General features: G+C 40.9%; 1 protein-coding gene across 6 annotated transcripts in view; it reads right to left on the bottom strand.

The window, feature by feature from the left end:
- The window catches only part of STXBP5 (syntaxin binding protein 5), a 533,536-nt gene that overhangs the window by 39,294 nt on the left and 479,323 nt on the right, over positions 1-14,919 (bottom strand). For all 6 annotated transcript variants that reach the window (XM_077283080.1, XM_077283076.1, XM_077283078.1 and 3 more), the window contains one exon: positions 14,655-14,720. In XM_077283080.1, coding sequence (XP_077139195.1) covers positions 14,655-14,720 — 66 coding nt within the window. The remainder of the gene's footprint in view (positions 1-14,654; positions 14,721-14,919) is intronic.

The raw sequence follows: 14,919 nt of genomic DNA, 5'->3' as shown, positions 1-14,919 counted from the left end.
ACTGCAGTTATTTACCCATTGAAGGCATAATGTAAATTACTTAACCGACACACAATTATAAGCAGCCGTGGATTTTATTTTTACATACAAATTACAAGCAAATTAAACATTTACGCACCATTTGTATTATTCACACATTTTACAGAGCGAATAAGCAAGCTTTTGCCAAAGAAATGAAAACAACAACTAGTTATCACAGGTTACAGTATCAAACCAGTCACATATCCCACCCCCTGCTTTCAACAACTGAAGAAATTCTCTGAAGTTATCTTAAAGGGGTTGTTCACTACTAGGACAACCCTTTCTTAAGCTAAATGTTAAAGCTTATACTCACCTCCCGTGCCGGCACTGTTCCCGCAGTGCTGACACTCACTCTCCCCGGGGCTGTGAAGCGGTGTTGTGACACTGGCCCCCAACCAGCGCTCGCATCACTGTCTCCGCCTTCGTATGAACTGAACATGAAGATGAAGCCAGGGCTGCAGCTGATCCTGGACTTCCTCTTCATGTTCAGTTTGTCCGAAGGCGGGAACAGTGACGCCATCGCTGACTGGGAGCCAGGTATCACGTGTCTTTACACTGTATCACAGACCCGGGACCGCGAGTGCTGATACTTCTGGAATGGGAGGCGAGTATAGGTTTTATTATTTTATCAGGGATGAACATTTAGTTTAGTAAGTGGTTGTTCTAGTAGTGGACAACCCCTTTAAAGAAGATTTCAACTACTTATGCTTGTGTCTTAACCAAAAGAGAGTGTTTACTGCATAGTAAATACAGTATTAAAGCTTTCCCCTATAAAAAAAAGTCACAAAATGTACTTTAGGAATGATGGAATAAAACCAAAACAACATAATGGCAGCTCATATAGGTATAGGGGTCTATAAATCAGAGTCTCGAGTTTGAAAGATTATAAGTCTTCATTATGATATTATTATGCAGAAGTGTCTGTCTTCCTTGCAATTCCAACACTCTATTCAAGAATTAAGAAAAATCAAGTTTCTTGTGTACAAAGAAATTGTGCAATGTTATTGTACATTGTGTACACAAAGAAATCTATTCCAAAAAACTGATCTGCATCACAGCTGTGCACACCCTTTCCCCATCCCATAAAGACATGTTGGCAACATAAAGTAGGTTACAATGGTAACCATTGCTATTTCATGTCACATGGATAAATCATTTGGGTGCAAACATTTTGGGGAATTAATAATTCCCTCTACACCCACCAGTTTCCAGGAGTCAAAAAGTTGTTAAATTTGTAGCTGGATGTTTTTGTGAAAAAAGTGAGTGAGGCTTTGCAAAAGACAGTGCGCAACAACCGAACAACAAGTTTACTATAATGCAAGCCAGAATATACATTGAAGCTGGAATCTACGTGAGATGATAGCGGGAGTAGATTCTTTTTTCTGAAGCACAGATTGTTATAGGAAGTGCCAAGTATATTAAGAAGGCTGTACCTCCTAATAAACTTGGCTTATCTTACTCCTGCGGGAATTTGGTTAAAGACTGAAGTATTAAACGCAAGTATTGATAAAATACTTGGATCACCGAGTCATATGGTTGTGAAAGGCAGCAGATTATTTCAGCTCCTGGTCATCTAATAAGCACAGACATCACATCTTTTTCAAGATAAAACAAAATAAATATTCTTGGCTTTGCTGTACACTCCCTGACAGAAGTTATGTCGCTTATCCATGTTATGTAAATAAAAGCTTATAACCGGACGTTAAATTCATCCATTGCTTGTACAAATTATTCTTTTGAAAGCTGAAACCCTGCAAAATGTGGTTTAGGTTAAGAAAATAAATCGGCATCAATGCAGAAATATTGATCAGTTAATGGACACAGAATGGTCAGATTTTGGTAAAGGCAAAAATTTTGTCGCCGAAAAAATAATGTGATATTCAAACAAATAATCAACTTAAAATACAAATATACAGTATGTTGCATAACATTGGTGAATGAAGTTGTGGTGCTATTAGAGTCATATTTAATATTTTGTGTGACTTCCATGAGCTTGAAGGACAGCATCCATGCGGTTCAACAATGATTCATACAATTTATTAATGAAGTCATCAGGAATAGCAAAGAATGCAGTCTTACATGCCTCCCAGAGTTCATCTGGATTCTTTGGTTTGATCTTCCAAGCTTCCTCTTTCATCCTACCCCAAACATGCTCAATGATGTTCATGTCTGGTGACTGGGCTGGCTAGTCCTTGAGCACCTTGATCTTTTTTGCCTGGAGGAACTTTGTAGAGATGGATGTATGAGATGGAGCACCATCCGGCTGCAGAATTTGACCCCTTTTATGATTTGGAAAATAAGAGGTAGCTAATACTTCTTGATATTTTAGGCTATTGATATTGCCTTCCACCTTGCAAATGTTTTGCACACCGCCATACTGAATGTAACCCCAGACCATGATCTTTTCACCACCAAATTTAACTTTTCTGGGTGTATTTTGGATCCATTCAGGCTCCAGTCGGTCTCCTGCAGTATTTGCGACGGCTGTGGTGTAATTCTACTGAAGATTCATCAGAGAAATCCACCTTCTGCCACTTTTCCAGCGTCAATCTGTTTAGCAGGCTGTGGGACCTTGCAAATGCCACACAGTTTTTTATTTGCCTTTTGTTTAGTGCTGGCTTCTGGACACCGATTCGACCATGGAGGCCATTTCGAGACAGTATCCTACAAACTGTTCTAGTTGACACAGGGACTTGAGGTGACCAGGCCTGTTGGAGCTCTGCTGAAGGAAGAGGGGCTTGCTTTGGATTTTCTAACCAACAAACGTTCCTCCTGAGCCGTTGTCTTGCGGGGTCTGCCGGACCTGGGCTTGTCAAACACATCTCCAGTCTCTTCAAATCTTTTTTTAATTGTTTGTACTTGACGCTGAGACACATTAAAGGTGCCAGCCACCTCTGCAGTGGATCTGGTCTTCAAGCACTTGATAATCCAGGCTTTAGTCGCAGGGTGGATTTTTGGCATGCTGTCAGAGCTCAAGTTGCAGTTCAAGTGAAGGTCTGGGGTGCTGGGTTTCTTTTTCTACACACACACTAATTAACCAATCAGTTACTGAGCACAGGTGAGGATGTAAACTAGGATTGGGTGCATTATATGACCAGGCAACAAAACTTTTGTCTTTCCAAAATCTGACCATTCTGTGTCCATTAACTGATCAATATTTCTGCATTGATGCCAATTTGTTTTCTTAACCTAAACCACATTTCGGAGGGTTCCAGCTTTCAAAAGGATAATTTACACAACAAATGGATGAATTTAATGTCAGGTTATAAGCTTTAATTTTCATAACATGGATAAGCGACAACTTCTGTCAGGGAGTGTACAGTGCGTCATGCTAACAGGACGACAATTACTAATTATGGTTGTGACGAGGTTGAACACATACAGATTGAAGTGTTTGCTATAACTTCTGTTTCTTTAAAATTGCGCTTTTTTTGCAAATCTGCAAAGGTTACAGAAAGGCTGCTTTTTACTGCAACTTGTTGTCACCACACTGTAAAAATCACTGCTGTTTTATACATGCTTAAATATGCAGAAGCACCTTTCCAACCCAATTTGCAGTAGCTGCAATGAAAGGAGCAATATTTACCAGCCGTTCAAATTGGTGGCCGACTATATAAGACATGAACAGGTAGGAACTTCTAGAGATAGGGACTCTTATATGACAGCTATCCAGTATAAGTTTTGGGAAATACAAAGTGGCGGCTTCCTCGATTATGTGAATATGGGCACAAATTGTCCATAGGAGACAACCTGCTAATGGAAAGCAGCTGCTAAAAGCTTCAGACATGTAACAGAATAAATATATAGGCTGTGGCAGATTCCCATTGCAATTCCTTTTTGCCAGGGTCTCCAGCAGTCTAAATCATGCTGATCAGCTTTGTGCTGCAGAGCAGGTTTAGCATAACTGCTGGTTTAAATCTTCTAATGAAAGACACACAGCTAGTGGAGTTGACACCATTGACTGTGTTTTGCCTTCACAGCCAAGGTCAGTGCAGGGAAAGGCAATGTGGGTATTTCAGGTGAATAGAACCAGAGGCACTTCTGTGCACAGCTGGGTGGTAGGGAATGTCCCATGCAATGAAAACTACACCAGCATACAGAAGAACTGCAGCCAGACCCCCCACTGTTCATGAAGTGATGACATATCCCAGCAACATGCAATCGCTTTATAGGTTGAGCCTATTGTAACACTATTGCCAGCTCCCCTGCATGGCTTCCCCTCCCGCTCCATGCTGAGATGCTGGCATACTCACTGCTCCGGCCCTGCAGTGTGGTCCCCATCTGCTGGCATGTTTTGTGCACGCTGCACTTCCTGGCAGCGAATTCACTTCCCCCTTCTTAAAAGTGCAGCGCACATATAGTGAAATGCCCTCAGAATGTTGCTGAGAGGCATGTAGTATAATTAGTTCACCTGTAGGATGGCTCCGAGCCAAATGCTGAGAGTCATCCTGTATAAAAGACTCCATTCTCCCTTGGGGAGCTGCCGATGCAACAACATTCTTTAGTAGGAAGCCTCCCCTACAGGTTAATTGTTGGTCTGATACTGGTGTGGTCAGCATCCTGAATCCGAACCCCTGGTCCCGGTGTGGCCAGGTCTTGTTCCCAAACTCTCCTGGTCCAGGTGTGGCCAGAACCCTGAACACTGTCCCTATCTGAATCTCTGTGTCGGTACCCTTCTGCAGTGAACTCAAGCTTAACTTCTTAGTCTGAACGAAGCCCTATTCAGTGTCAGCGTACCTGACCCATGGGGTTAGCAGCTGCAGTATCTGGTTCTGCCTAGGAGTGGTACCAGGCAGCTACCTGCCACACAAGCCTGACACCACCATGAGAGGCTCCAGGTAGTCACATACCTTCCTTGGCAGGCCCATTACTGTGGAACAGTGGGTCCACCAATCCATGTGCGCCACCACTGGGAGTAACACCTATGTGGATTTAAAGGGTTATTCTCATCCCAGATCCTATTTCCAATATGTACTAGGTGTAAAAATATTACCAAATTGTTCATCTTATAAACAATTAAATGTTTGTGTAAATAAACTTTTAGCCGCTTTCACCTGTGGGTAAAATATTGGTCAAGTAAAAAAACTTTTGTACAGAGCTAAATATTCCACTTTATATTTCAAGATCCTATTTTAAGATTCTCCCATTCTTCTGCAGCTTCGGCCATTGCTTTCCTCTGATGGGCAGGAGCACCTTCCTTTCCTGTAAAATTCTTCTAATGAACCAATAAATGTTAAACTGTATCTGCAACCAAGTACATGAGAAGTACAGATATACAAATCTGCATCTTGATTTTAGCAGAACATTGCAAGCTTATCTTAAATCAATAACACATTAGGGCCATGGTTCAATGTTGTCTGTCCGCTTTTCTTCTAGAATTAAAATGGTTTTAGTAGTGACTTAGGTTATGCTTTATTATCTAACTTTACTTGTTTTCATTTTTTGAGGGGGAAGGATGGAAGGAAATCGCCATTTAACCAAATTCATTTTCAACTTTTCAAAATGTTGCAAAACTATCAGAATGGAGTTTGGAAAGAAACCATTGATATAAATGGCTATGACTAATAGCGTTCTCTGAAAATGTGATCAAAATGGACTCCATCACATATTTAAAGCTGCAACCCATTCTAAGCATGTGCCTCAGGACAGATTTGCAGACTGAAGAAGCGCAGTGAGATGTGTGTCTCAACTGTAAGGCCGAGAAGCATGATCATGAACAAGCACTCCTGGTTCTCTTTCTGACCGCTCCTTCACTGTATCTTTTGCTGGCTCCTCCTCCTCTCATCTTACCCTTACTGTTGGGGTTCCTCAAGGATTGGTTCTAGGCCCCCTCCTCTTTTCTTTGTATACTGCCCCTATTGGTCAAACAATTAGTAGATTTGGTTTCCAGTACCATCTCTATGCTGATGACATCCAATTATACACTTCTTCTACTGATATCACGCCTGCCTTTTTAGAAAATACTAGTGATTGTCTTACCGCTGTCTCTAACATCATGTCCTCCCTCTATCTGAAACTGAACCTGTCAAAAACTGAACTCCTCGTGTTTTCTCCCTCTACTATCCTACCCTTGCCCGACATTGCCATTTCCATGTATGGTTCACCATTGCTCCCCAGCAACATGCCCGCTGTCTTGTCATACTTGATTCTGAGCTTTCAATCACCCCTCACATCCGATCACTGGCTCGCTCTTGTTATCTGCACCTCAATCATTTCTAGAATTTGACCTTTTTTTTTTACTTTCGACTCTGCATAAACTCTTACTGTTTCACTTATTCATTCTCATCTGGACTATTGTAACTCTCTACTAATCGGCCTCCCTCTTACCAAACTCTCCCCCGCTCCAATCTGTCCTGAATGCTGCTGCCAGGATCATATCCCTCACCAATCGTTACACCGATGCCTCTACCTTGTGCCAGTCATTACATTGGCTACCCGTCCACTCCAGAATCCAGTACAAACTTATTACCCTCACCCACAAAGCACTCAATGGCTCAGCACCACCCTACATCTCCTACCTTGTCTCAATCTACCACCCTACCCGTGACCTCCTTTCTGCTAATGACCCAAGGTTAGCATCCTTAATAATCAGAACCTCCCACTCCTGTCTCCAAGACTTTTTACGTGCTGCGCCAATTCTTTGGAATGCACTACCCAGGTTAATACGATTAATCCCCAATCCACAGAGTTTTAAGCGTGACCTAAAAACGCATTTGTTCAGACTGGCCTACAGTCTCAATGCTTTAACCCAATATCCATGTGTTGCCCATTCAAAATTTTTACCATAACCAGGTTCCTCGCATCATGTTCTCACATGCTTTATGCATTTAATTAGCCCTCTGTGTCTGTACTGTTACATACTTAGGCTGATAACCGGTTCTTGCAGCATTACATTACATTCTTACACTATGGCTGGTCCGAACAACAAAAGCAATTGTTATCATCCACCTTTTGTCTCCCCTTTTCCTCATAGATTGTAAGCTTGCGAGCAGGGTTCTCATTCGTCTTGGTATTGGTTTTGATCTATGTGTTTACTGTTATGCTGTAATGTCTATTGTATGTACAAGTCCCCTCTAAAATGTAAAGTGATGAGGAATATGTTGGCGCTATATAAATAAAATTATTATTATTATTAAGCACTACTGATCTGCTCATTCAAGCATGATGCAGAAAAAGAAAAAAAAAAAATTTCTCCTTCAGTCTTACTCTTTGCTCAGTCAGTCTCTGTGCTCTGCTGCCAGACTGACAACGGAACGGGTTTATAAAACTTGCCTCATACATAAATACAACAGCATTACATTTTTACATAATTGCAAATAGGCTTCCAATTCGGAGTATGCACTAAAGAATCCTACACTGGCTGGTGACTGACTTATGCAGAATTATGCGAGTACCCTATTATATTGATGGCTGGATCATAAAATACAAGCACTTCTTACCATTTACCTTTCGTGTCCCCCTATTTCCTCATAGATTGTAAGCTAAAGAACAGGGCCCTCACTCCTTTAGGTATCTGAGTTATGTGTTATTCTGTAATGTCTTTATTATCTGTACAAGTCACCTCTAAAATGTAAAGTGCTGCGGAGTATGTTGTCACTATAATAATACACTATGTTCCAAATTATTATGCAAATGACATTTTTCTCTGATTTTCCTAAATGGTTGGTGCAAATGACAGTCAGTCTAATATAAGTAATCACCCGTTAGAGTATGCATTGAATTTTATTGAAGAAACCTCCCAATGATAACAGTATAATCTCCAAAATGAATAAAAACTTAAAATGCACTGTTCCAAATTATTAAGCACAGTAGAATTTCTAAACATTTGATATGTTTTAAAGAACTGAAAATGCTCATTTGTGGAATTTGCAGCATTAGGAGGTCACATTCACTGAACAAAAAAGCTATTTAACTCCAAAACATCCTAACAGGCCAAGTTACATGTTAACATAGGAACCCTACTTTGATATCACCTTCACAATTCTTGCATCCATTGAACTTGTGAGTTTTTGGAGAGTTTCTGCTTGTATTTCTTTGCATGAAGTCAGAATAGCCTCCCAGAGCTGCTGTTTTGATGTGAACTGCCTCCCACCCTCATAGATCTTTTGCTTGATGATACTCCAAAGGTTCTCTATAGGGTTGAGGTCAGGGGAAGATGGTGGCCACCCCATGAGTTTATCTCCTTTTATGCCCATAGCAGCCAATGACTCAGAGGTATTCTTTGCAGCATGAAGATGATTTTGCTCCTGAAGGCACGTTTCTGCTTTTTAGACCATGGAGGAAAATTGTCAGTCAGAAACGCTATATACTTTGCAGAGGTCATTTTCACACCTTCAGGAACCTTAAAGGGCCCTACCAGCTGTTTCTCCATGATTCCGGCCCAAAACATGACTCCTCCACCTCCTTGCTGTTGTTGCAGCCTTGTTGGGACATGGTGGCCATCCACCAACCATCCACTACTCTATTCATTTGGACCATCCAGGGTTGCTCAACACTTATCAGTAAACAAGAATGTTTGGAAATTAATCTTCATGTATGTGTGGGCCCAATGCAACCATTTCTGCTTGTGAACACTGTTTAAGGGTGGCAGAATAGTAGGTTTATGCACCACAGCAAGCCTTTGAAGGATCCTAAACCTTGAGGTTCGAGGGACTCCAGAGGAACCAGCAGCTTCAAATATCTGTTTGCTGCTTTGTAATGGCTTTTTAGCAGCTGCTCTCTTAATCCGATGAACTTGCCTGGCAGAAATCTTCCTCATTATGCCTTTATCAGCACAAACACATCTGTGCTCAGATACAGCCACAAATCTCTTAACAGTACAATGATCACGCTTAAGTTTTTGGGAAATTTCTAATGTTTTCATCCCTTCACCAAGGCATTGCACTATTTGATGCTTTTCAGCAGCAGAGTGATCCTTTTTCTTTCCCATGTTACTTGAAAACTGTGACCTGCTTAATAATGTGGAACATCATTTTTAAGTAGTTTTCCTTTAATTAGAATCACCTGGAAAACTAATTATCCCATGTGTTTAAGATTGATTTCAGTGATCCATTGAGCCCTGAGACAATACCATCCACGAGTTTATTTGAAAAACAAAACAATTAAATCTTTATGACACTTAAATCCAATTTGCATAATAATCTGGAACACAGTGTAATAATCATTTTTATTTCTACAATATAGATGTGATAAGACTAACATCCTCTATAATCTGAACCTCACTCCTGTCTCCAGCAATTCTCTTGGGCTGCGCCAGTTTTCGCAATACACTACCTTCGAAAATCCTGTTCATTCCCATTATCCACTCTGTATCTGTACTTGTACACATACTGACTCGTTCCTGCAGTGTTATATGAATACTCCTATGTATTATATTGATGGATAGACCTCACACGATAAGCATTATTTTATACCTTTTGTGTACCCCCTATTTCCTCGTAGATTGTAAGCTTTGGCAAGTGTTAAAACAAAGTGTTACTCTAATGTCTTGCGGAATATGCTGGTGCTAGAGAAATAAATACCATTATGCTCCAAGTTAAAGTGGACTTCATTACATTAATACATATTTACTGCTTATTGTTTAAAAGGAAAATAATACTGTAAATAAAAGTTTGAAAAACAATAAATTAATTCTTTATTGCAAAGCCATTATTTCATTCTAGCCATTTGCAGTGATATTTTAATGTATCTCAACATATAACAATTTAGATTGTATTTAAAGGGAACCTGTCACCTCGTTTTTTCGGTATGAGATAAAAATACTGTTAAATAGGGCCTGAGCTGTGCGTTACAATAGTGTAGTTTGTGGACCCCGATTCCCCCCCTATGCTGCCGAAATACGTTACCAAAGTAGCCGTTTTCGCCTGTCAATCAGGCTGGTCAGGTCGGATGGGCGTGGTGTCTTCCCCCAGATCTTGCGTAGTTTTCCGTTGGTGGCGTAGTGGTGTGCGCATGTCCAAGGTCCCGAATCCTGCACAGGGGTGTGAAAATAGCAGCGATGTCCGTTATTCCATTGGTGGTCGGAGGGCGCGGCCATCTTGCTTTGGCCGCGCGTGCGCAGAAGCGGCGCTCTGCTGGCCGCGGCTTCAGGAAAATGGCCGCGGGCATCCGCGCGTGCGCAGATGGCTGTCGCGGCGGCCATTTTCGTGAAGCCGAGATGCGAACTCTGCTTCTCGAAAATGGCCGCCGCGATAGCCATCTGCGCACGCGCGGATGCCCGAAGCCATTTTCCTGAAGCCGCGGCCAGCAGAGCGCCGCTTCTGCGCACGCGCGGCCAAAGCAAGATGGCCGCGCCCACCGACCACCAATGGAATAACGGACATCGCTGCTATTTTCACACCCCTGTGCAGGATTCGGGACCTTGGACATGCGCACACCACTACGCCACCAACGGAAAACTACGCAAGATCTGGGGGAAGACACCACGCCCATCCGACCTGACCAGCCTGATTGACAGGCGAAAACGACTACTTTGGTAACGTATTTCGGCAGCATAGGGGGGGAATCGGGGTCCACAAACTACACTATTGTAATGCACAGCTCAGGCCCTATTTAACAGTATTTTTATCTCATACCGAAAAAACGAGGTGACAGGTTCCCTTTAAAAAACAAAAAAACAAAACTGAAACCTTCAAAAATGCTACTTACTGCTGATGCGGTGGCAACCTGCAGGTAAATAGCAATTAAATACTCATGCAGAGCAGTCTGCTTGTCAATGTGCAGGCGGGTGAGCACAGTGCGCTCACTGTACAGTGACTGGTGACTGTTACAGCCCCTGCACTGTCCTAATGACTGGAAGTGAGTGGATGCAGGGAAAATAAAACTTTATGTTCTCCCTTCAGCCACTGCTCCAGAAAGCCAGCTACATAGCATTTAAACACTATTTGAAGTGACAGTGAATCTGCAGGTAAATGTTTTTGAAGGAGACCATTTCTCTAACCTTGTTCACTGAATATACTGCTCACCTTTTTATTTCAGCCCAATATCGAAAACAAAATTAATATGCACCACAAGTGTTTTTCCAAATCAATTACTCAGTTGTGAAATACACTATTTTTAATAAACTCCAAAGCCAATATTCCTACTTTTGTTGCGACAGTCCTTTACCCTGTTTATTTATATACTTATTAAATTGTGTAATAAAAAATAAAGTAACAGATGGTTTAACGTTTAGGATATAAAGAAAACGGTTTTCTTTTATATGAAAGGCTGCAAGGACTGGCATATAATACTACATGGTCAAAAGCATCTTCCGGATAATAGCAGATTTTCAAGTTTTAGAGAGATGTAAAGCTTATTTTTTTCCTCACTGCATGACAGTTCAAAAACTTATGAAGTGCACCTTTAGGGTAAGTTCACACAGGGCGTTTCTGTTGCTTTTTTTTTTCTGCAGCAAAACGTGATCATCTTGGCAGGAAAGAAGGTGCGTCAAAAAATAAAGTTAAGGTGCGTTTTTGTTGCTATTTTTCCTTCTTTGTCCTTGCTAAATTCCTTGGATTTTCAGCAGCATAAATGCAGCAATTAATGATTCCTGTGTTTTGTTTTTTTTTAACACCCATTCAAGTCAATGGGTGAAAAAACGCAGCAAAAACGCTGAAAGACGTGACATGCTCTATGCCCAAAAAACGCAGCAAAGCACAAAATACTGATCACACAAAAAAACTGTGTGTGCATGAGATTTCTGAAATCCAATAGACTTTGCTGGTACTGTAAAAAGCAGCTGAAAATTAGCATAAAAAAACGCAGCAAAAACGCCCTGTGTGAACTTACCCTTAAAGCGTTATCACGCCAGCATTTTTTATTTTTTTTTGCAGTGCTGGAGTGGTGCCACTAACATAAGGCCCCTGCACTTAGTCTTATAATAACCGTCCATCTTCTGCTGTTATTGGCGCCACTCTGGTCAGTCTCCAGCAGTTTGTGACCTGCCAGCTTGCCCCAGTGTTTGCTGGGCAAGCCAAAGATCACTTTTCAGTGCAAGTCTATGAGAGCCCAAATCTGGCTCCTAGACTTACACTGAGATCTTGAGAGATGACGGCGAAGGACCGGCGTGGCTAAGGGAAGAGCTGAAGGTGATGTGTTGTGAGTATATTAGGTGCAGGGATCTTACACCACTGAAGTGGTACTTTAAATTAACTACTAAAAAATGACAGGACCTTGACCAGCCTACCAATGATCCCTATACAAATAACGGCGTGTTATACAGGCACATCGCCAAGAAGACGCGTAAGTCTCATGATGTTGTCAGCATATTAAGTAGGGGGATTATGAACATAACCCCTTGACTAACATCAGTCGCCCAGGCTGTGGAGGAGGGACTGAACTAATTCTCTTATACATACACCGTCCATCTAGGGCAGTGTTCCCCAACTCCAGTCCTCAAGAGCCACCAACAGGTCATGTTTTCAGGATTTCCTTAGTATTGCCCAGGTGATAATTGAAGTACCAGCACAGGGAATAATTCCATCACCTGTGCAATACCAAGGAAATCCTGAAAACATGACCTGTTGGTGGCTCTTGAGGACTGGAGATGGGGAACACTGATCTAGGGCTAAACATGCCCTCAGTACATTCAGGCTGTGCAGCACTCTACACACCCAATCAGGGGTCCCTGTCACAAAGTCTCTGCTGTGAATCCCCCGCAAAAACACTCCTGTTATGATTCCTCTGGACAAAGGATGAATCACATCAGATGGGCCATGGGGGTCTTTTTGTAGCATGTGGCAAGTGGACAAACTGTAACTAACCTTGTAAGGGTGGGAGTTACTACACGAGGCACAAAGGTAATTACCAAGCACAGCATCTGGCCTGTGGTCCCTGCTGCTCTCTTTGGTTGGCGAAATATCATTGCACAGATTAGGTGATATGTAACTCATTTTTACATGCGCACTGGACAGTTGGGCACGTGTAGAATACAATACAGTTCACTGTTTTGCATGATTTGATCCTGAGTGTTAGTCTCGTTCATACATGAGACTGCTCCATTACTACAGTACTCATGGATTGCCCTAACCAGTTTCACTGATTATTTACAGTAGGCTTTGTTCCTTTTTATTATTCCAATAAAAGTTATCTTCCTATATGTGTTCTCTCCTGGCTGGGTTGTGCAAAAATCACTCCATCTACCTACTTTTATTAAACTGCAGAATTCTTTTTGATTGTGGGCCAACGACTTGGTGTTTAGATCTACTATGTTATATATCTGCAACAGACAATATGTCATTAAGTTTTTCCCTCTACAGCCAACTTTGTTTTTTAACTTCAGATTCTTGTATTAAACTAAAATACCAAAACTTATAGAATGACTACCCTGATGTCATAGCTTCCAGTCATGGCCGAGACCACTGGAGCGGTTTGCGCTGGATCCATAGGAATTAGAAGTCTCTATTGTTCATAAAAACATCCCTATCATTTTCAAAATTATTTTTTACATCTCAGACACACACTGATTAATTTGGAAAAACGTATATTCTCATTTTGATAACAAAGTCATATGCTGATGTTAAGTTCATTCAAATCTGAGTAATGATAGATCATACAACAGAAGAAATTTATGAACACTTGAAAGATTGTTAAACATTTACATACTTTATTCTAGCTGTACAGTGACATCCCATGCAGTTTGTTCCTCATTAACCCCTTTCTTGCTGGAAGCAATTAAAAAATTGGCCAAAAATAAAAAAAATTAAAACAGTTTTATGCCAGAACGATTTGTAAATTGACCTTTAAACCATTTATTTGCCGTGCACTGCCACAAAAGAAGTATTACACCGTGATCGTTCTACGCAATGGTCTACCTGTGTAGTGTAGGACAGGACTAGTTCTACAAAGATAGACATGCTCATTGTTGTCTAGTCCAGAAGAAAGTGTGGTAAGGATTCTGAGCAGGGGTTCGCTTCTCTTTGTCCTAAGATCCATAATATAAAATAGTTTTTCTAAACTATACAAACTCTTAAATCTAAGAGAGCAGCCTGCTACCCAAAGTTCTACATCAATTCACATATGCTCTCAAAGAATGGTCATCGCCATGACATTCCATGGTTACATGGCAGCATTGCACGTCACCTGTCACCTAAATGCTTCCTAGTCACTTTTTATAGCATAGATTAAGGCAAAAAAGGGTTACTAATTCTTCAGCTAGTAAAAAGATTTTTTTTTTTTTTAACTGATGCTTATGTTGAATCTCTTTTTGTAATAAGGCCCTTATCCAACAGGGCAATTCTTGCTCTTATTGCAAAGAGGAATTTGGAAGTATGACTTGGACATACTCGAACATTGGTTTTAAAGTACCATTGAAAGAAAACACACTTTAAGCACCCATTTTGGTTGCCACACAAATCTTGTAAAGTAATAAATGTAGCTTTCCTTTTGTGAATATGCAGTCAGAGTAACTTTGCATGCCAGGGCAAAAATAATGTTTTAATACACATATTTGTTCTACAAAACATAAGGCTAATAAACTGTACTTTCCTTTTTCCCCATTGGAAATAAAAAAAAAATGAAAACAAAATACCAAGACAAAGATAAGCATGGTAGTTTATATTTAGTAGTTAAAAACACACAGCCACAATAATTAATACTGCTAGATTAGAAATTAATACATGCAAATTAAGACAACCTCACAAAAATATGCTTACTTGAGGTGGGGGATTTGCAACGGTCTTCTGATGTTGTGGTAGTTTCATTAATGTCACAAAGACCAGCTAAAATATAAAACATCACAGGAGAATTAGTGCAGGGTTCTGTAATTCCTAACAATCAATAATTATGGTTGATAGATATTCCATTCCTGCAGATGCTTGCATTCATTTAATTAGTACCTTATCACTATTGTGATGGTCAAACATTATAGAAGCCGAATCATCACGCCTCCAAACCTTCGGGTGAAACCCAGGATAGTAC

The sequence above is a fragment of the Ranitomeya variabilis genome, chromosome 2, assembly GCF_051348905.1.
Source record: "Ranitomeya variabilis isolate aRanVar5 chromosome 2, aRanVar5.hap1, whole genome shotgun sequence".
NCBI lineage: Eukaryota > Metazoa > Chordata > Amphibia > Anura > Dendrobatidae > Ranitomeya > Ranitomeya variabilis.
The sequence above is the reverse complement of the archived record's forward strand: the minus strand, read 5'-3'. Positions and strand labels throughout refer to the sequence as shown.